This window comes from Pipistrellus kuhlii, unplaced genomic scaffold (assembly GCF_014108245.1).
Source record: "Pipistrellus kuhlii isolate mPipKuh1 unplaced genomic scaffold, mPipKuh1.p scaffold_m20_p_27, whole genome shotgun sequence".
Classification (NCBI taxonomy): Eukaryota; Metazoa; Chordata; class Mammalia; order Chiroptera; family Vespertilionidae; genus Pipistrellus; species Pipistrellus kuhlii.
Genome location: NW_023425526.1, coordinates 1,242,552 through 1,264,195, shown reverse-complemented (window position 1 = coordinate 1,264,195; position 21,644 = coordinate 1,242,552). Strand labels below are relative to the sequence as shown.

At 38.3% G+C, this 21,644-nt stretch overlaps 1 protein-coding gene across 9 annotated transcripts in view; it reads right to left on the bottom strand.

Annotated features, from left to right (window-relative positions):
- LOC118727939 (testis-specific gene 10 protein) overlaps positions 1-21,644 on the bottom strand; it is a 222,030-nt gene that overhangs the window by 65,008 nt on the left and 135,378 nt on the right. For 6 of the 9 annotated variants that reach the window (XM_036453995.2, XM_036453991.1, XM_045587246.1 and 3 more), the window contains 6 exons: positions 19,043-19,108; positions 17,586-17,753; positions 17,067-17,222; positions 2,058-2,228; positions 1,890-1,967; positions 1,132-1,283 (listed from right to left, as the gene is read on the bottom strand). In XM_036453995.2, the coding sequence (XP_036309888.1) occupies positions 1,132-1,283; positions 1,890-1,967; positions 2,058-2,228; positions 17,067-17,222; positions 17,586-17,636 (608 nt within the window). In that variant the 5' untranslated portion in view covers positions 17,637-17,753; positions 19,043-19,108. The remainder of the gene's footprint in view (positions 1-1,131; positions 1,284-1,889; positions 1,968-2,057; positions 2,229-17,066; positions 17,223-17,585; positions 17,754-19,042; positions 19,109-21,644) is intronic. The other 3 variants (XM_036453999.2, XM_036454001.2, XM_036453992.2) reach the window with 3 other exon arrangements.

Below are 21,644 nucleotides of genomic sequence, written 5' to 3'. Positions count from 1 at the left end.
GAATAGCAACATCAATGAGAGGGGTATATCATCAATTGGCTGCCTCCTTCAAGCCCTCTACTGTGGATCTATTCCGTAACTTGGGCATGTATATTCATTGGGAATTGAACCTGGAACATCTTGGTTCTTGGGTTGACACTCAAGCACACCAGCCCGGCTTCATTATTATTTTTATTTTACCTGAGATCGCAATGTCTTTTTAAGCAGGAAATTAAAATACAGATGAAGGAAAGAATTTGAGTGATTATGTATCCTGACAACTGATTCCAATGTATACACCACAGACCTTTAAAAGATCAAAGAGAAGACTCTGGGAGTTCATATGAGAACCAAGTATTATCTGTAACTTAGTAACTTGTTTCACACTCACATGAACTATTATTTTTTCAAATAGATCCACTGAAATTCAACCTTACTGAATCTGTACAATCATTATTTTTCACATCATATGTATCCCATAAGCACATGAACAGATGCCTGAAATCATATATATCCCATAAGGTATCAAAAGTAAAAAAAAACAAAAACAAACAAAACACCTACTAGCATGGAGGTCCTCAAAAACTGATTCCCTTATACTTATTGCCTGTAGGCTGCTTTAGTGCAATGTCTTCTGCCACTGCACCTGTATGTAGGATGGGCTAAGCATAGTAGTTGACATTCAGCTATAAGTTCCATTACATGTTCCAATTTCTCTATTACTTTTTATTATATTCTAAACCACCTCTTTTCTAAGCTACTCTAAAACCTGTGCTTTGTGTGTTCATACACTGTTCAGACCCCAGAACATAATTTAAGTTATAAAGCTAAATTAATAATCAAATGCTAAAGTCAAACATGCAGTGTGCCCAGAATGGCTTTGTAAAAGCTATTTTAGTTAAACATTCAGGCTTTCTCCATATGTAAGACTGAGATTACTCAGTATGAGTCCTGGTTAGGTGCGGCATTACCAATCTGTGATTGATCTTCGGGAAATCATTTAATGTGTGCCGAAGCTTCTACAACTGTTTTTGTAATAAACTTGCCCAAAATTAAAGCCAACAAATAACTTAATTACCATTATAAAATAAACTATAAAAAGCAGAGTCATTAATAATAAACTATTTGTTGTTCAAAGGCAGTTTAGTTTACCTCAAAGAATTATTCTCTGCTTTTTGCCTGCCAAGTTCACTTTCAGTGTCCATTGCCTTTCTTGCTAGTGATTTCATTTCTTTCTCCACAGTGGTTATGGTCTCCTTCATCAAAGTCATATTTGACATTTGCTCCATACGTTCATCATCAAGCTATACAAGTGGAATGACAAGATTACTGCTCCCCTATCTACTGCATTTTTAATTCATTATGAAAACATAGTACAGATGAATTTATAAATGCCCACAATTAAATTTGGTAACAGAAAGTCAAATTCCATTAATTCTGTTTATATGGTCATAATATCTCAAATACAGCATCTTAAATCTTTCATTAGTAAAAAAGGTATTGCCTCACATTTAAATTCAGTTTATATATATTTTTCTCACTATTTTTCATTTCACCATAATTTTCTCTACCCTAGCTACTCTTTAAGTAGAATAATCCAGTTCCCCTGTATCTGGATATGTTCTATTTAATAAAATACGGAGATGAAAATTGTGCTAAAATCCCTGAGAATGCATCCCTAATGGTTTTTTGAAAATAGCCCACTTTACAACATAGAAAATATTACACTCACATGTTCAGAAGGTAGTAAACAATAAAGAATTGACAATTTACACTATATACACCACCTTCAGTATTTTAGGATTAGAAGCCCTATCGTAGAAAAATAAAAGAACTTCTCTGAACACAGTAAAAAAGGAAAAGGGAAAGCCTCTGACAGTTTATAGCCAAAAGAGCAAAAATGACTTTACATTATGAACTGTACACTCCAGCTCCTCTATCCTTTGTTCCAAGTGAGCTTTCTCATTAAACGCTGTCTCTTGAGCAATCTGGTTAAAAAAACAAAAACAAAACAAAGCGCTTTCAATGTCACTGTGTCAGGTTTCACAAATGTTCACAAAGATAAAATTCTCTCAAACCTTTAGCCTTTCCCTCAGACTGTCTCGTTCTGTGGTCATTCTTCGTAAGTCGGTGAAGGCTACATCTCTTTCAGTCTCCACCCGCCGGAGGATGGCATGAGCAGTTGTTGATTTAGGAGACTTACAGCTTTTCATCATTTCTCGGCGAAGCCGGGCAATTTCTTCCTTCGCCTATTATTTAAATACATAGACAGACTCCTGTTTAACAAGCTTTAGAACAGATATAAAATAGCTATTTATATCCAGCCAGTTATAATTCAAACCTATTATCAATAGCTATGAAGCAGAATACTGGTATAACTTTGAACTTTACCCAAATAAATGCAAATGATGCCCACAAATAAGAATGGTGTATACAAATAGACATTTGATATATAATATTTTTGCCAAAAAAAACTTAAAAATTAATTTGGGGGAAGTCAATACAAGAGAAAATTATCTACAAATATATATATAAGTAATATACTCCATTTTGTGATATAAACATGAATTCAGCACAATTCAGTAGAATAAATATAATAGTGTTCTAGTCTTTTTCTTTATAAATGTATATGCCATAGTCATGAACAGATAGTCACTTTACAACATAGAAAAGATTACACTCACATGTTTAGAAGGTAATAAACAATAAAGAATTGACAACTCTTTACCTTGACAGAAAGCCCACTAATCCTTAATGACAACCCAACATACTTTGTAAATACTGTTCAACAATCCGCAGTTCTAAAACTATTCTACATCTTCACATGATTTCATATCCTATTTTGGAGTTTTAGCATGTATCTCCCTTCCTCTAGATTGTAATCACTACCTATTCAGCTAGTCTACAAGTCTCTGTTTCTTCCCAATTTCCATAGCTAGGCCTTCACCAGAATCGTGGACCTCCTCTCCTGAAGTGTCTTCTAAGATATCCCTGACCCAACTAATAATTTCCTCTCACTGAATAGCACTCTCTGCACTGGCTCTTTCTCCCCTGCCTTCAGCCATGCACAGGGCTCCCATATCTTGAAAACCTGTCACTTAATTTTGTTGTGCCCATTTACCAACCTATGACTCTCCTTTGTTTTCAGTATCTGTACCATGGCCTGTTCCTTTCTACCCACTTTCTCACCCCACTGTAACCTGGCTCCCACACCCACTTATTTGCAGAATTTCAACTACTGACTTTGCCAAATCTAATGGCCTTTTCTTGGTTCTTGTTTTTGATATATAGGCAACATTTGACATTGTTTTGAACACTCTCCTTGATATTTCTCTCTTTCCTGGTCTTATATATAGCTTTCTCATTCAGAGACCTCACTCACTCTGAAGCCCCCCAAATCACCTCTAAGCAGATGACTTCTAAATCAAAATACTCAGGTCTTGCTTTTCTCCCCTTTCCCATCCCACATTTCTTACTGCCTGATGGCGATTCCTACCTAATGTACTCCATCCGTCTGAACCAACCACATCTTTTCCATCAATCACCAATGACTTTCCTATTTCTTTTTCTATTACCACATTCCTTCAGTCATCCCTCCTTTTGGCTCTAATAAAATCTGGTCAAGTCTTCCTTGACAGCATCCCAGCTTAGTCCCTTAATGCCTCATGTGTGGACTACTACAACGTTCTTCCAAAGAGTCCATGGATTTCCTCTCTCCAGTTCTTTTGAAAGAGAAATATATATATGGCTAATAGGCAAAGTGTCCCCTCGGGAATTTGACTGGGAGACCAAGTTTGATCGCTTGCTATGACGTGCACTGAACACCAGGGGCAGCATGGAATGAAGGCAGGTCCTGGCCAGCAGCCAGCAGCTGCAAGAAAGGTCCTAGCTAGCAGCCAGAAGGCCCCAATTGGCCCTGATTGCCGAGGGAGCCTACCCATGCATGAATTTTTGCACCAGCCCTCTAGTTGTTATATAAAAAGATAATATATACCTGTAATGCAAAAAAAATTAAATTAGACCACCAATTTACACCATACACAGAAATAAACTAAAAATGAATTTTAAGACATGAAACCATAAAAATCCTAGAAGAAACAATGGAAGAAAAATCAGACTTTTCATAGCAATATGTATATGAATAATCTCCTAGGACAAAGGAAACTAAGGAAAAAATAAACAAATGGGACTACATCAAAATAGAAAGCTTCTGCACAGCAAAATAAACCATCAACAAAATAACAAAGAGAGCCCACTTCATGGGAGAATATGTTTGCCAATGAGACATCTGATAAGGGGTTAAATTCCAAAATTTATAGAGAAATAATACAACTTAACAAACAATCCAATAAAAAATGGGCAAAGGAACTAAATAGACACTTCTTCAAAGTAGACATACCTAAGGCCAAAAGGCATATGAAAAAATGCTTGAGGTCACTAATCATCCGAGACATGCAAATTGAAACGACAATAAGGTACCACCTCTTACCTGTTAGAATGCCTATTGTCAATAAATCAACAAACAAGTGTTGGCAAGGATGTGGAGAAAAGGGAATCCTTGTACACTGTTGGTAGGAATGCAAACTAGTTCAGCCTCTTAGGAAAACAGTTTCCTCAAAAGTTAAAAATGGAACTCCCATTTGACCCCGTCATTCCACTCCTAGGAATATATCCCAAGATTTTAGAAACTCATCAAAAAGAATATATGCACCCTATGTTTATAACAGCACAATTTACAATACCTAAGATTTGAAAATAGCACAAGTTCCCACAGCAGATGATTGGATTAAAAAACGGTGGTACATCTATTCAATAGAATACTATGGAGCTATAAAAAGGAGGAAAAAAAAGAACTCTTTCCATTTGCAATAGCATGGATGGACCATGAGAGCATTATGAAAAGCAAAATATGCCAGTCAGAGAAAGATGAATATCACATGATCTCACTTATATATGGAATCTAATGAACAAAAAAACCTGATGAACTTAAATAGACACAGAGATGTAGAAACTTTGAACAGACTGTCAAACCTCAGTGGGAAAGCAAGGGAGGAAGGGATGGGACGGAAGAGATCAACCAATGAACTCATATGCCAAATGGATATATGTATAACCATAGACAGAGGCAATAGGGTGGTGAAAGCCTGAGGGAGAATGGGGGTAGATGGGTGGGAGAGAGGCTGGGAGAGAGGGTGGAAGAGGTCAATGGGGGAAAAAGGGGACATATGTAATATTGTACTTTCAAAAATAAAGATTTTTTTAAAAAAAGATAACATATAAAGATTGTACATGAGATAAATGAGACAATATAAAATTCTTAGCAGGTTAAAATTGTAAAAATGTGGCTTGAGTCATATATCTTTTTAAAAATTTTCTTTATTAAGGTATTACATACGTGTCTTATCTCCCCAATACTCCCCTTCCCCTGCTCATGCCCTCACCCCCCTGGTGTCTGTGTCCATTGGTTATACTTATATGCATGCATACAAGTCCTTAGGTTGATCTCTCCCTCTTAACTCCACTCTCTCCTACCTTCCCTCTGAGGGTTTACTGTCTGATAGATACTTCTCTGTCTGGATCTTTTTTTTTAATCTTTTTTATTTTTTTATTGTTTAAATTATTACATGTAGTAGTACATATATCTTTTTTTCCCCATTGACCTTCCCCCAGCCTCTCCTACCCCTTGTCACATGCCCTCAACCGCGCCCCCCCCGCCCCCCGCAGTTTCTTATGTCCATTTGTTGTGCTTATATGCATGCATATATAATATGTCCTTCAGTTGATCTCTTTCCCCCCTCCCCAACACTCCCCTGCCCTCCCACTGCAATTTGGAAGTCTGTTTGGTGCTTTACTGCCTTTGTATCTATCTTTTTGTTCATCAGGTTATAAAGTTATTTATTTTCCATAAATGAGTGAGATCATGTGGTATTTTTCTTTCATTGCCTGGCTTATTTCACTTAACATAATGCTCTGCAGGTCCATCCATGCTGCTACAAATGGTAAGAATTCCTTCTTGTTTTATAGCAGGGTAGTATTACATTGTGTAGATGTATCATAATTTTCTAGTCCACTCATCTGCTGATGGGCATTTGGGCTGTTTCCAAATCTTAGCTATGGTAATTTGTGCTGCTATAAACATAGGGGTGCATATATTGTTTTTTCTAATTGGTGTTTCTAGTTTCTTGGGATATATTCCTAGAAATGGGATCATTGGGTCAAATGAGAGTTCCATTTTTAGTTTTTTAAGAAAACCCCATACTGTTCTCTACAGTGGCTGCACCAGTCTGCATTCCCACCAGCAGTGCACGAGGGTTCCTTTTTCTCTACATCATCTCCGCATTGTTGATTTGTTGATGATTGCCATTCTGACAAGTGTGTGTCGTTTTGATTTGCATCTCTCAGATAATTAGTGACTTTGAGCATGTTTTCATATGTCTCTTGGCATTCCTTTGAAAAGATTCTATTTAGGTCCAATGTCCATTTTTTTATTGGATCCTTTATCTTCCTTTTATTAAGTTGTATAAGTTGCTTGTAGATTAAACCTATATCAGTGATAACATTTGCAAATATGTGCTTCCATACAGTGGGCTTTCTTGTCGCTTGTTGCTTTGTTGATGGTTTCTTTTGCTGTACAAAAGCTTTTTATTTTGATGTAGTACCATTTGTTTATTTTCTCTTTAGTTTCCATTGCCTTAGGAGTGGTATCGGTGAAGAAATTGCTTCCACATACGTCTGAGATTTCTCTGCATGTGGATGCCTCTAGTATTTTTAAGCTTTCCTGTCTTATGTTTAAGTCTTTTATCTATTTTTAGCTTATTTTTGTGCATGGTGCCAATTGGTGGTCTAATTTTATTTTTTTGCATGTATTTGTCCGATTTTCCCAATACCATTTATTGAAAAGACTGTCCTGACTCCATGTTCATGCCTCTTTTGTCAAATATATATTTTAAAAATAAATCTTTATTGTTCAGATTATTATAATTGTTCCTCTTTTTCCCCTCCATTGCTCCCCTCTACCAGGTTCCTACTCCACCCTCTGCCCTTTCCCCACCTCCCACTGTCCTCATCCATAGGTGTACAATTTTTGTTCAGTCTCTTCCCGCACCCCCCCTCCCCTTTTCCCTGAGAATCGTCAGTCCACTCCCTTTCTACACTTCTGATTCTATTATATTCACCAATTAATATTGTTCATCAGATTTTTTAATTCCCTTGGTTTTTATATTCACTGTTGATAGTTACATATTTGTTGTTCATAATTTTTATCTTTATCTTCTTCCTCTTCTTGAAGAATACTTTTCAGCATTTCATATAATTCTGGTTTGGCAGTGATGAACTACTTTAGTTTTTTTTTTACTTGTGAAGCTCTTTGTCTGGCCTTCCATTCTGAGTGATAGCTTTGCTGGGTAGAATAATCTTGGTTGTAAGTTCTTGCTGTTCATCACTTTGAATATCTCTTGCCATTCCCGTCTGGCCTGCATAGTTTCTGTTGAGAAATCAGCTGACAATCATATGGGTACTCTTTATAGGTAACTAACTGCTTTTTTCTTGCTGCTTTCAAAATTCTCTCTTTATCTTTTGCCCTTTGCATTTTAATTATGATGTGTCTTGGTGTGGTCCTCTTTGGATCCCTTTTGTTTGGGGTTCTGTGTGCTTCCTGTACTTGTAAGTCTATTTCTTTCACCAAGTAGGGTAAGTTTTCTGCCACTATTTCTTCCAATAGGTTTTCAGTATCTTGCTCTCTCTCTTCTTCTGGGACCCCTGTAATTCTGATGTTGGTTTGCTTGAAGTTGTCCCAGAGGCTTCTTACACTATCTTCAACTTTCTGGATTCACTTCTCTTCTTGCTTCTGTGGAGGAGTATCCTCTGGCTCTTTGTGTTCCAAATCTTTGACTTGAATCTTGTGATCTTAAAGTCTCTTTTTAGGACTCTGTATAATATTTTTTATTTCAGTCAGTGTATGCTTTATTTCTAGTTGGTCCCTTTTCATATTCTCAAAGGTACCATTTATTTTATCGGCCTTTTCTAGGAAATTCTTGAAAAACCTATAACTGTGGTTTTGAACTCTATGTCCATTCTTTTGCTTTCCTCCATTTCCTTCCTTTGTGGCCTGCCTCTTTTCTGTATTTTAACTGTTTCCCTGAGTTGATGGAGTAGCTTTGTGTGCTAGGTATCCTAGCAGGGCCCAGTAGCTCAGCCTTCCCAGTTACCTGAGGTGGACAGTCTCGGTGCAGCCCTTTGTGGGCTGTGTGTGCAGTCTTGTTGTTAAGCCTTGCGTGTTGTTGGTATCACTGGGGAGAGTTGATCTCCATACCAATTGGCTATGAGGATCAGTAGTGTCTCATATAGGAGGGCTTCTGTGCTCAGCTTGGATGGAACAGAGTCTTGGAGTGGCACAGACAAATTTGGTTTCCCATTAGCCCCGCCTTAAGAGGGTCCTATTCGCCGAGTCCCGCAACACTGGCTGCTGGCGCGTGCACCACTTGGGGGAAGGCTGTTCTCGAGTTTTGCCTGCTCCCTGACCTTCAGTTTCTTCCCAGACCAGAGCTGCCTATCAGTGCAGTTGGGAGGTTTTGTTTTTCTCCAGAACAAGAAAGCTAGCCTCTGGGAGGACTTCTGTGTTCCACTTGGATGGGGTGGATTCTCCGGGTGGCACAGACAAGCTTTGGTTTCCCATCAACCCGCCCTAAGAGGGACCTGTTCCTGAGTCCTGCAGTAATGGCTGCTGACCACGCACACCTCTGAGAGAGTTTTGCCCAATTTGGACTGCCTGACAGTCCAATTTCTTTCTGACTGGAGCTGGCTGTCAGTGCAATAGGAAGGTTTTGTTTTCTGCCCAAACAAGAAAGCTAGCTGCACATTAGCTGCCCACCCTCTCTGTGTGTGCCGTGAGTAAGCCAGCAGCATATTCAGTAGCCTCCCTTTCCACATGCAGAGATCTCCACGCCTCCACAGCTCCCGAGGCTCAGTGTCCTTTCTCTTCCCTTCCTAGATAGTAGAACTTCCACTCAGCCAGCCTTCTGGTGGTTTAGGGCGATGTTGGCTCTGTTTTGCAGTTGTAATTTTAAAATTGTGGTAGGCTGCATTTAGGTATTTACTTTATGCCGCTATGTTTGTTTCTCCCTCCTTTGTCAAATATTAAATTGAGCATAGTGGTTTGGGTCGATATCTGGGTTCTCTATTCCAGTGGTCAACAAACTCATTAGTCAATAGAGCCAAATATCAACAGTACAATGATTGAAATATCTTTTGAGAGCCCAATTTTTTAAACTTAAACTACATAGATAGGTACATTGTTATTAACTTAACTAGAGGCCCTGTGCATGAAATTCATGCATGGGGGGTATTCCTCAGCCCAGCCTGCACCCTCTTCAATCTGGGACCCCTTGTGGGACCCCTGGAATCAAGCCTAAACGGGCTGTCAGATATCCCTCTCACAATTCAAGACTGCTGGCTCCCAACTACTTGCCTGTCTCTGCCTGATTGCCCCTAATGGCTTCTGTCTGCTAGTCTGATAACCCCCTAACCACTCTCCTTCCAGCCTGATCAATGCCTAACTGCTCCATGGCCGGCCCAATTGCCCCTAACTGTCCTCCCCTGCTGGCCTGTTCACTCTCAACTGCCCTCTTCTGCTGGCCCAGTCACCCCTAACTGCCCTCCCTGCTGGCCTGATCCCCCCCAACTGCCCTTCCGTGCAGGCCTGGTTCCCTCCAACTGCCCTCCCCTGCAGACCTGGTCCCCACCAACTGCCCTCCCCTGCAGGCCTGGTTCCCTCCAACTGCCTCCCCTGTAGGCCTGGGTCCCTCCAACTGTCCTCCACTGGAGGCCTGGTCCCCTAACTGCTCTCCCTTGTTGGCCTGATCTCCCTCAACGGCCTTCCTCTGCCAGCCTGGTCACCTCCGACTGCTGTTCTCTGCTGGTCTTGTCACTCCTAACTGCCCACAACTGCCATCCCCTCCAGGCCATCTTGTGGCAGCCATCTTGTGTCCACATGGGGGAAGCCATCTTTGAGCACATGGTAGCGGCCACCTTGTGTCTTAGAGTGATGGTCAATTTGCATATTACCCTTTTATTAGATAGGATTAGGAAATGCCTAAGCTGGCCTTTACTAAAAACAAGGGGCCAAAAGGCCGCATGGGGCTCCCAAGCTTCAGTTTGCCAACCACTGGTCTATTCTATTCCATTGGTCTATATGTATGTTCTTGTGCCAATACCAGGCTATTCTGAGAACAGTGGCTTTGTAATACAGCTTGAAATCTGGTATTAAGATCCCACCTATGTTGTTCTTTCTCAGGATTGCTGAGGCTATTCAGGATCTTTTTTTATACCAGATGAATTTTTGGAGAGTTCTTTTTAGGTGTGTGAAATATGACATTGGTATTTTAATGGGGAGTGCATTGAATCTATAGATTACTTTGGGTAGTATGGGCATTTTAATTATGTTGATTCTCTCAATCTATGAACATGGTATGTTCTTCCATCTATTTATGTCTTTATCTCTTTTTTCAGTGTCCTGTAGTTTTCTGCATATAGGTCTTTTACCTCCTTAGCTAAGTTTGTTCCTAGGTATCTCAATTTTTTTGGTGCAATAGTAAATGGGGTTGATTTTTCAGTCTCTCTTTCTGTAAGTACACTATTGGTTTATAGAAATGCCATAGATTTCTTGGCATTAATTTTGTATCCTGCTACATTGCAGAATTTATTAGGTCTATTAGTTTTTTTTATGGAGTTTTTAGGGCTTTTTATGTACAATATCATGTCATCTGTCAATAGGGACAGTTTTACTTCTTTTCAAATTTGGATGCCTTTTATTTCTTCTTCATGTCTAATCACAATGGTTAATACTTCTAGTACTATGTCGAACAGGAATGGTGAGAATGGGCATCCCTATTTTGTTCCTGTTCTTAGGGGAAATGATTTTAGTTTTTGCCCATTGAGTAGGATGTTGGCTGTGAGTGTGTCATATATGGTTTTTATTATGTTGAGATATGATCCTTCTATTCCCACCTTGCTGAGAGTTTTTATCAAAAATTGGTGTTGAATTTTGTCAAATGCTTTTTCTGCATCAATTGATATGACTATGTGATTTTTATCTCCAATTTGTTTATGTGATGTTTCACGTTTAGTAATATGCAGACATTGTACCATCCTTGCATTCCTGAGATAAATCCTAATTGGTCATGGTGTATGATCTTTCTGATGTACTGCTGGAGCCTATTTGCTAGAATTTTGTTGAGGATTTTGGCCTTATGTTCATGAGGGATATTGGCCTGCAATTCTCTTTCATTGTATTGTTTTTATCTGGTTTTGGTATTAGGGTTATGCTGGCTTCATAGAAAGAGCTTGGAAGTGTTCCTTCCTCTTGAATTTTTGGAATATTCTGAGAAGGATAGGTTTTAGTTCTTCCTTGAATGTTTGGTAAAAGTCCCCTGTGAAGCTGTCTGGCTCCGGGCTTTTGTTTGATGGAAGCTTTTTGATGACTGCTTCAATTTCTTCCACAGTCATTGGCCTATTGGGATGTTTATATTCTTCCTGATTGAGTTTTGGAAGGTTATATTTTTCTAGGAATATGTTCATTTCCTCCAAGTTGTCCAGTTTGTTGGAATAGAGTTGTTCATGGTATTTTTTAACATCCTTTGTATTTTTGTGGGGTCTGTTATTATTTCTCCTCTTTCATTTCTGATTTTGTTTATTTGGGTCCTCTCTCTTTGCTTCTGGTGAGCCTGGCTAGAGGTCCATCACTCTTGTTTATCTTTTCAAAGAACCAGCTCTTGGTTTTGTTGATCTTTTGTATTGTTTCTTTTGTCTCTATGTCGTTTATCTCCGCTATGATCTTTATCATTCCCTTCCTTCTACTTACACTGGGCTTTTCTTGCTCTCTTTCTAACTCTTTGAGTTTAAGGATTAGGTGATTTATTACCATTGTTTCTTGTTTTTTTTTATAGTAGGCTTGTAGAGCGATGAACTTCCCTCTCAAGACTGCTTTTGCTGTGTCCCATAGATTTTGGATTGTTGTGTTTTCATTGTCATTTGTTGCCATGATTTTTTTTTATTTCTTCTTTGATCTCTCTGGTAACCCAGTCAATGTTTAATAGTATGCTATTTAGTCTCCATGTGTTTGATTTTTTTGGATTGTTTTTATTGTAGTTGTTTTCCAGTTTTATGCCACTGTGATCTGAGATGCTTGATATGATTTCTATCTTCTTGAATTTGAAGAGACTGCCTGTTACCCAATATATGGTCTATCTTTGAAAATGACCCATGTGCACTTGAGAAGAATGTATATTCTGTGGATTTGGGGGTGAAATGTTTTGAAGATGTCAATTAATTCCATTTGGTTTAGTGAGTCATTTAGGATTTATGTTTCTTTGCTGATTTTTTATTTAGAGGATTTGTCCAATGGTGCTAGTGGGGTATTAAAGTCTCCTACTATGATTGTATTACTGTTAATCTCTCCCTTCATATCCTGCAGGAGGTTTTTTTAAAATGTATTTTGGTGCTCCTGTATTGGGTGCATATATGTTTACCAGAGTTATTTCTTCTTGTATTACTCCCTTTAGTATTTTGAAGTAGCCTTCCTTATCTCTTGTTATGTTCTTCACTTTGAGATCTAATTTTTCAAATATAACTATTGCTACCCCAGTCCAGTTTTTTGTTTGTTTTTTTTAATTTCCATTCGCCTAAAAAACCTTTTTCCATCCCTTCACCCTCAGTTTGTGTGTGCCTTTTTATCTCAGGTGGGTTTCTTATAAACAGCAGATATATGGGTCATGTTTTCTTACTCAATCCGTTATCCTATATTTTTTGATTGGGGCATTTAATCCATTTACATTTAAAGTTATTATTAATAGGAACTTGTTTGTCGCCATTTTTATTCTTTACCCCTACGTTCCTTCTTTGCTTCCTATTTCTTTTTTTTTTACAGAAGACCTTTAACAATTCTCGCATTGCTGGTTTGGTGGTAATAAACTCCTTTAGTCCTTTTTTGTTTGTGAAGCTCCTGATTTCACCTTTAATTTTGATTGACAGCCTTGCTGGGCACAGTATTCTTGGATTCAGACCCTTCCTTTGCATGACTTTGTATATTTCATTCCATTCCCTTCTGGCCTGATGTATTTATGGTGATAAATTAGTCATTAGTCTGATGGGGATCCTTTATAGGTAACTTTCTCTCTCTCTGGCTGCTTTTAAGATCCTTACTTTGTCCTTAAAGTCTCCTACTTTGCCAATTTAATTATAATATGACTTGGCGCCAGACTTTTGGAGTTCATTATGCTTGGGATTCTGTGAGCTTCTTAGATTTGTGTTGGTTTTTTCTTCCCTATATCAGGAAAATTTTCTGTTATTATTTCTTCAAACAGCTTTTCTATTCCTTGCTCATTTTCCTCTCCTCTGAAATTCCTATTATACGGATGTCATTTTGTTTCATGTTGTCCCAAAGTTCCCTTAGGCTCTCCTCCTGCTTTTTATTTTAGTTTTTTCTAGAAGCTGCTCTACTTGGGTATTTTTTCCTACCTTGTCTTCTAGATCACTAATGCAGTCCTCTATTTCTTCTAGTCTACTCTTGATGCTTTCTATTGAATTCTTTACAGCAATGATGTAATTTTTAATTTCTTCTTGGTTCTTCAATTCCTCTTAGTTCTTACACATATTGTTGAATTTGTCTTCCATTATTTTCATCCACCTTATGACCATTTCTCTGAATTCTTTCTCTGACAGGTTGCTTGCCTCCATTTTGTTTACTTCTTTTTCTGGTGATGCCTGCTTTTCTTTCATATGTGGACTGTTTCTTTGTTTCCCCATGATCTCTCTTCTCCAGGTATCTGGTTATGTAGTTCTCTCCTTCTCCCAGGTGAAATCTGACATTTCTGTGAGGGAGTGTAGAGCTCCTCTGAGTCCACGTGCTTGTGCCAATTGGTGTTCTCGGGTTCACAGCTGTCCGGTGGCTCTGGATCTGTTTTTGTTTGTCAATTTATGTTGTTCATTATATTCCACAAATAAGTGAGATCACATGATATTTATCTTTCTCTGACTGACTTACTTCACTTAGCATAATACTCTCCAGGTCCATCCATGGTGTTGCATAGTATTCCATTGTATAGATGTACCACAGGTTTTTAATCCCCTCATCTGCTGATGAGCACTTAGGCTATTTCCAAATCTTATCTATGGTAAATTATGTTGCTATGAACATAGGGTTGCAAATATTCTTTCTGATTGGTGTTTCTAGTTTCTTGGGATATATTCCTAGGTTTTGGGATCACTGGGTCAAAAGGGAAGTTCCATTTTTAGTATTTTTGAGGAAACTCCATACTGTTCTCCACAGTGGCTGCATCAGTCTACATTTCTACCAGCAGAGCACGAGGGTTCCTTTTTTCTGCATCCTCACCAGTACTTGTCATATTTCTTCTGCTTAAAAATAAAACAAAACTGCCCATTGATTATAAAGCAAAGTATAAACCCCTTGTAATGCTCAGTATACAGGCTCTACCATATAGTCCAGAAACAGGTTAACTACACTGGCTCATAGGTCCAATCCAGTGAGCCTCCTGTTTTTTGTAGATCTATATAAGCTGATAATGTTTTTACATTTTTAAATGGCTTAAGGAAATCAAAAGAAGAAAAATATACCATAAGAGATAAAATAATATGAAATTCAAATTTCAGTGTTCATAAATAAAGTTGTTATAAAACAGTGAAAGTATTCCTTTGTATATCATTTATGGATGCTTTTGCAAAACAAAATAGCGCTGAATAGCTCTAACTGAGTTCATGGCCTGCGTGGCCCAAGATATTTATTACCTTGGCCTTCACAGAATGGTCTGCAGACTGCTGCTCTAGTTCAATCTACCTCTCAAGTGTCAGCTCCCCCTTCCTCACTGTCATACACTTTTGATACTAGTGTTTGACTGAATCACTTACATGCGATTTTCCTACCTTATCATGTGCCCCACATAATTTCTTTAATCTAAATGTTCCTTCTTATCCCTTTCAAAATAATAGAAACCCCATTTATACATTCCTCAGGACTCAAACTCTATATAGCTTAGTAAATATTTCCTGATCACAATAAAGAAAATACACACTCATTTAATTTTTCAATATCTTTAGACTACTTATGCTAAACTAACAAAAAATAGCCACCAAATACACAAAATATACCTTATCTCCCAACAAGATTGCAAACATAGAAAATAGTATCTGTGAATGTTTTTAAGCTGTGTTCCATGGGATTCCATGGTTTAATGAGGCAATTGAGTGGATCACAGCAGCTTCTCATTAACCATTTTACACTTCAAATCTCAACATAAAACTGTCTGAAGAAAAGGAATAGGCAAAATTTTGAAAATCACTGACTTACAATATATGCAAGCAATTGTAGGATTTTCAAGGCAGAGACTTAAGTAAAATAATCTCACATTTTACACGCAAAAACACAGGCGCCTCATTTAAGGATTTTCTAGCCCCTTAGCAGAACCTGGCCCTATAATCATGAGTAAGTACATTGACTCAGGTTTCATGCTACAGACACAGACACCAGGGAATTCTGATCAAAGCTCAGTAATCACCCCCCCCCACACACACACACTTCAGACACCAGGGAATTCTAATCAGTCCAGTAGTCATGCCACACATTTAGAAGTGGCAGCTGCTATTTACTAGTAAACTGCTCAAAGTAAAAATAAGAAAGCTAATTATGGGAGAGAATATCAGGTAGTATCCAGTAGTTAATACAATGTTTTACATTTTAAGTATAGTAAAATCTTAAGATACTACTGAGAAGAAATAAACAAGATTGAGATTAGAGTGAAAGAAAAGAGTATTGTGATTTAACCAAAAGGATTCTATAGTGTACTACATATTCTGGGCATTTATTTTATACTAGTAGCCCATGCACATGAATCTGTGCATGGGTAGCTCACTTCGACTTGCCTCAGCTGGCCCCAGGCTCACCTCCGCTAGTTGCTCACTGCAGCATGTAACTCGCTGCCCAGCCCTCCTGTAGCACTCTGCCCACTGCCCTGCCCTCCTGTACCTCTCTGCTGCTCATAGCTGGCTGCCCTGTCCTCCTGTAGCTCTCCGCCCTCCTGCTGCTGGTCATTACACCTCACAGTGTAACAACCATTTGTATATTACCTCTTTATTATATAGGATATTAACATATATGCCCAGATACATCCATTTCCCCCTCTGCCAATTCATCTATAACAATCTAAATTAAATGGAATAGAGCAGACCCAAATAGGAGTCAGAAAATCTGGACTGATTCCTGCTATTCTTGGGCAAAGCAGTTAACTGTATTAGCCCTGCCTTGCCATACATAAAATGAAAGAAACAGGCCATATAATCGTGGTAGTATTCAAAGCGACTGTAGTTATTTTATAAAAGATAATTAAGTTTCACTTCAAACTATAATAAAACCCACTAAGTTGAACTTTAAAACTTAAAAAAGACCAAACTAACCGTGTCTCCATCTTTATCATTTTTTTCCCTCTTAAGAGTAGCAAGCCCATCACCATGCATAAAGTTGATGTAATTCTTAATTAAATAGAATATGTTTAAAATAAATTATGTTGGTAATATATGGGGTTTAATATTTGTGGAATAAACTTTTTGGTTAATAAAACTATTAATTTTAAGCAAAAAATAGAGATAAACTATAAACTGATTTTACTCTCTGAAATTAAACAAATTCTATGGCAGTTTCTAAAGTGACTAATAATAAATCAAAATGATATGTCACTATTTTTTAATCTCCAAACTCAAATATTTTTCCTTAAACTCAATCCTTTCATTGAACATTTTCCTCATTTCTTATTAAAAAAAAAACAAAACACACAAAACAGACTATTTCCCAAAACAAAACAGACTATATGACCTTTTACAGGTATGGGGATAACATACATGTGTGTGTACACATATACTGTATGGAAAATATATTTCATTAAAAATATCTTAAGAGTGAAGGCAATTCTGAACTGATAGTTAAATTAATTTGATTAACAGACTTAAGCATACCTAAAGAATTACATATCCCTAGAGTTAACTGTTATTACTTACATATTTTGTTTCCTTATAAGCAAGTTTACCTGTTCATAAAGAAGAAAGGTCTTGTCTCTCTCAGATGTAAGAACCTTGACATTACCCTGAATTTCTGCCAAATGACGCTCATATTTTTCCAGCATGCACTTAAGTTCTTCACGGTCTCGCGTGGTCTTCAAAAGCTCTGCATCACAGTGTGTAGCCTATAGTTATTAGATAAGAAATGTGAAGCTCTTCTTTGCATGATGGCCATTCATAGTCTCTACTTAAGCAACCATGACAATATAATGAAAGGAAATAATGAAAAAAAAGTTTAAAAATCATCTCGCTTTTAAACAGCTTCTTCCAAAATTGTTCCATATTTATCTGATTACCTCCCAACCAGGATTAGTGCTGAGGCTAAAGAACCAAATTGAAAGATCCACTGTCCATCAAAGAGACGTTTGTCCCGCAACCTCTTTGACAGACCAATCAACCTGAACTGTTCCCAGATTAGGTGAATCAAAGAATAAAAGTTAGTGTTGGAGCAACAAACTCCAAAATATTTATAACTTTCCAAAACTTACCCGGGAAGATGGCGACATGCGTCTTGGACTTTTAGAACTATTTCTAATCATCTTTCTCAAGTTTTGAGCTTCACTCTTGTAGTGATCTTTGTCTGCTTCTAAGGTCTTGATAAAAGAATCAAGTCTGGAAGGAGATTTATTTTGTGCTTTTTCAGTCTCTAAAATTATCTTGCCAAGGAGAAAAAAAAAATTAGGCCATTATTTCAAGCTAAACTACAGCAACATTTTCTACATGAATCCTTAAAAATAATTAATGTGGTATTTTAAAATTAACTTTTAAAAATTATACTTAAAAAAAGCAGTTAGATATCATTCCTTTCCAGCATTTCTGAATGTTCTACATTTTTATTTAACTACAAGTATTCATATATTTACCCAATAATTTTGAAAGAAATAAGGTAAAGAAATTTCAGAGGCCAGAAATGTCCGAAGATGTAGTTATAAATCCTAAAAATAAAATTTCTTAGAAAAACTTGTTTAATTTTTTTCAATAAATGTCCAAGGAACTAATAAATTAAAGGAATGCTGGATTTCTAAACTTATAAGAACTTTCAAATGCATTCCCATTCAGTTTATGTATTTAGAAACATTTCCTTTGCAGCATTTATTCTATCAAAGCTGTATTGGGAGAAAATGACAAATATACTTACAGATAAGCTCTTCCAAATTATTTTAAATAGTTACATTAAAATGCCTAAACTGAAGTTTTCATTTCATATTGTTAAATTAAAAGACATATTACTTGGAATTAAACAACAAAATGTGACATAACAGATATTTCTTACTAGGAAAAAAAAAGTAAATGTGTAGACAAATGCATCTTACATGTTGAGAATGAAATTACTCACAGTTACCATTTTAAATCAATTAACAGCAAAGGGCATTAGTAAAACTAACCAAAAGTTCTCTAGGAGAGCAAGGAGTAATAATGAAATGGAGCAAGAACAGCATCGCTCTCACACATGGGATTACCCTGTGCATGAAGCAGAGGGCTGACTGTAGAACACAAACATTTTTTGTTAGAGGTTTAGTGCACAAAATTCATGCATGGGGCGGCTGGGGCTTGGGGGGAATGGAGGGTCCCCTTAGTTCAGCCTGCACCCCTCTCCAATACGGGACCCCTCAGGTCTAAACTGGCAATTGGACATTCCTCTCATAATCCTGGACTGCAGGCTCCTAATCATTCACCTGCCTGCCTCCCTGGTTGTCCCTAACAGTCCCCCTGCTGGCCTGATTGCTCTTCACTGTCTCTGCGTGCCAGCCTGATCACCCCTAACTGCAACCTCCCCAAACTGGTCGTAGGTAGCTATTTTGTGAGGGTGTGAGGTACCTCTTTATTATATAGGATTGTTCACAAAATCATGAGAGTCAGAACATACATACAATTTTTTGTAGTTTTATTATGCTAACAGAATAAAAATTATTCCTGAATATATATTTAAGAAAAATGTACTTACATTTCTAAGTCTTTTTATTGTATCTTCCAATACTATTATATTATTTTGCTGGCAAATGAGTTCAATCTAAAAATCAAGCCAGAAAAAATTATTGGGATTTTAAATACATAAACTGATTTAACTGGAAAAAGAGAATAAAAAAAGCAAGCCCCTTAAAAATAAAAACATGCAGACAGTGAATATTTTACAATGAAACTATGTTCTACCACTTTATGTGTACTTACTGTTGCTGATAAAAGAACCTAGGACGATATATAACAGTTCCTTTAAATTACCTTATATAAAACATTGATTATACTTTATAAATTACTCCCCACAAACTAGAAAAAAATGTTAATGCTAATTATAATCCTGAAGATGATAATGTGGAAAAAATAAAAAAATGACTAGGATTTTTCAAAAAAAATATGTTTTGTTGATTTTTTTTTACAGAGAGGAAGAGAAAGGAATAGAGAGTTAGAAACATTGATGAGAGAGAAACATTGATCAGCTGCCTCTTGCACACCCCCTACTGGGGATGTGCCCACAACCAAGGTACATGCCCTTGACCAGAATCTAACCTGTGACCTTTCAGTCTGCAGGCCGACACTCTATCCACTGAGCCAAACTGGTTTAGGGTTGACTAGTATTTTTTAAGTTTTTCTAAATCACCATGGTCACAAGTGATTGTCTTTTCCTCTGAACTCTTTTAATAGTTTAGTTCAATTCAACCCACAAAAACCTTTTTTTTAAATCAGATTTATGATATCAAACACACCCAGTGCCACAGTATAGTTCTCCGTAGTTATATATTTAATATATAACTAAATTGTATATTCCTAGAGGCCAGTGACTATGTTTTTATGCAAAGCTGTAAAGCTCTCTACTAAAAGTTGGCAAGTTAGTTTAATAATTTATTTCTCTCTTTTTTTGCAAAACCAATAAGGTGGCTAAATCTTCCCTCAGGACATTAAGAAACCTGTCTGTGACAACTGGGAGAATGGGTTGAATGTAATGGAGTGTGTATTAAAAAAATGTGAATCAGTCAGATTCACTGACAAAAATTACCCTTATTTGTGTGACTTCATTGAGACACAGTACCTGAATGAGCAAGTAAAAGCTATAAAAGAATTGGTGATCATGTAACCTCACCCTGCATGCCTGACCTGATGCGCTCACGGCCTCCACTGCCTCCCGCCACCGCCACTACACGTCTCGCCCCGCCTCGCCCCACACTCACTGCCAGAGCTTTCCCTCCAGCAGCCGCAGGCAACTTGCTTTCCACTTTCCTTCCCTCTTCCTTCTATGCTGTCTTCAGTCTTCACTTCTCCCTCTCTCCGCATATGCAAATTAACCACCATCTTTGTTGGGTTAATTTGCATACTCACTCTGATTGGCAGGTGGGTGTAGCAGAGTGGTGGTTAATTTGCATATTACTCTATTATTAAGTAGGATAAATTCATACACAAACATCCTAGAAGCAGATAGAAGGAAACGAATAATATATAAACTGAGGAAGATAGATTACATTTAATTATAGCAAGGTATGATTATGGTAGATACACACACACACACACACACACACACACACTAATGGCATAGTGCATAAAATTTGTGCACAGAGGGTGAGGGGGCCCTCAGCCTGGCCTGCACTCTCCAATCTAGGATCCCTCTTGCAATCCAGAACCACTGGCTCCTAAGTGCTCCCCCGCCTGCCTGCCTGCCTGATGGACCTAACTGCTCCTCTGCTGGCCTGATGGCCCTAACTGCTCTCTTTTCCTGGTCTAAACCCCCTAATTGCCTATTTGCTCTCCCTTCCTCTCTGCGCCTTCAGAGCCCAGCACAGGAGTGCTGAGAGCTCTCTGCCGAGGCCCCACCCCTGTCCTGATGCCCCTCTCAGGCACTTCAGGCCTGTGCACATCTCCACCAAAGGGGCTGCCCGGGCAGCAGCCTCATGTCCTGGTGGCACAAGTCCCCGCCCTCATCCCTGCCCAGGAGGTCCTGCCCACGTGTGCTTCTGTCAGAGTGGCTTCTGCCATTGAGTCAGCATGACATTAGCACTGGGCAGGCTTCTGCACACCTTTGCTGGGGGTAGAAGTCCCTGCCTCTGTCTCCACCCACCACCTCCTGCCTGTTGACTGGTGGTGACTGGGACACCATTAGGACCAATTAGCATATTACCATTTTATATATATAGGTGTATATACACTAGTATAATACACACACATACACACACACACACACACACACTAATAAAAGAGAAAGATGCAAATTGACCGTATCTCCATGAAGCCCACCAACCAATCAGGAGTGAGTATGCAAATTGACCCAACAAAAATGGCAGGTTAATTTGCATGCACAGGCACTGAGTAGCCTGGGTCCTGGAAATATCCTTAGACCCAGGAAGCTCCAAGCCTACACAAGTAGATCCATGTGTAGGTCCTCAAGTGGCCAGGGTTCCAGAATGCCCCTGGCCAGAAGTGGCCTACAGGTGCTGGTGCCAAGCAGCCTGGATGCCAAGATGAGTGACCAGGGGCACCAAGCAGGCTGGGTCCTAGGGCAAGCATCTGGGTCGCCAAGTGCAAGTGGCTGCAAGGCGGGATGAGACCTTCTGCCCCACAGC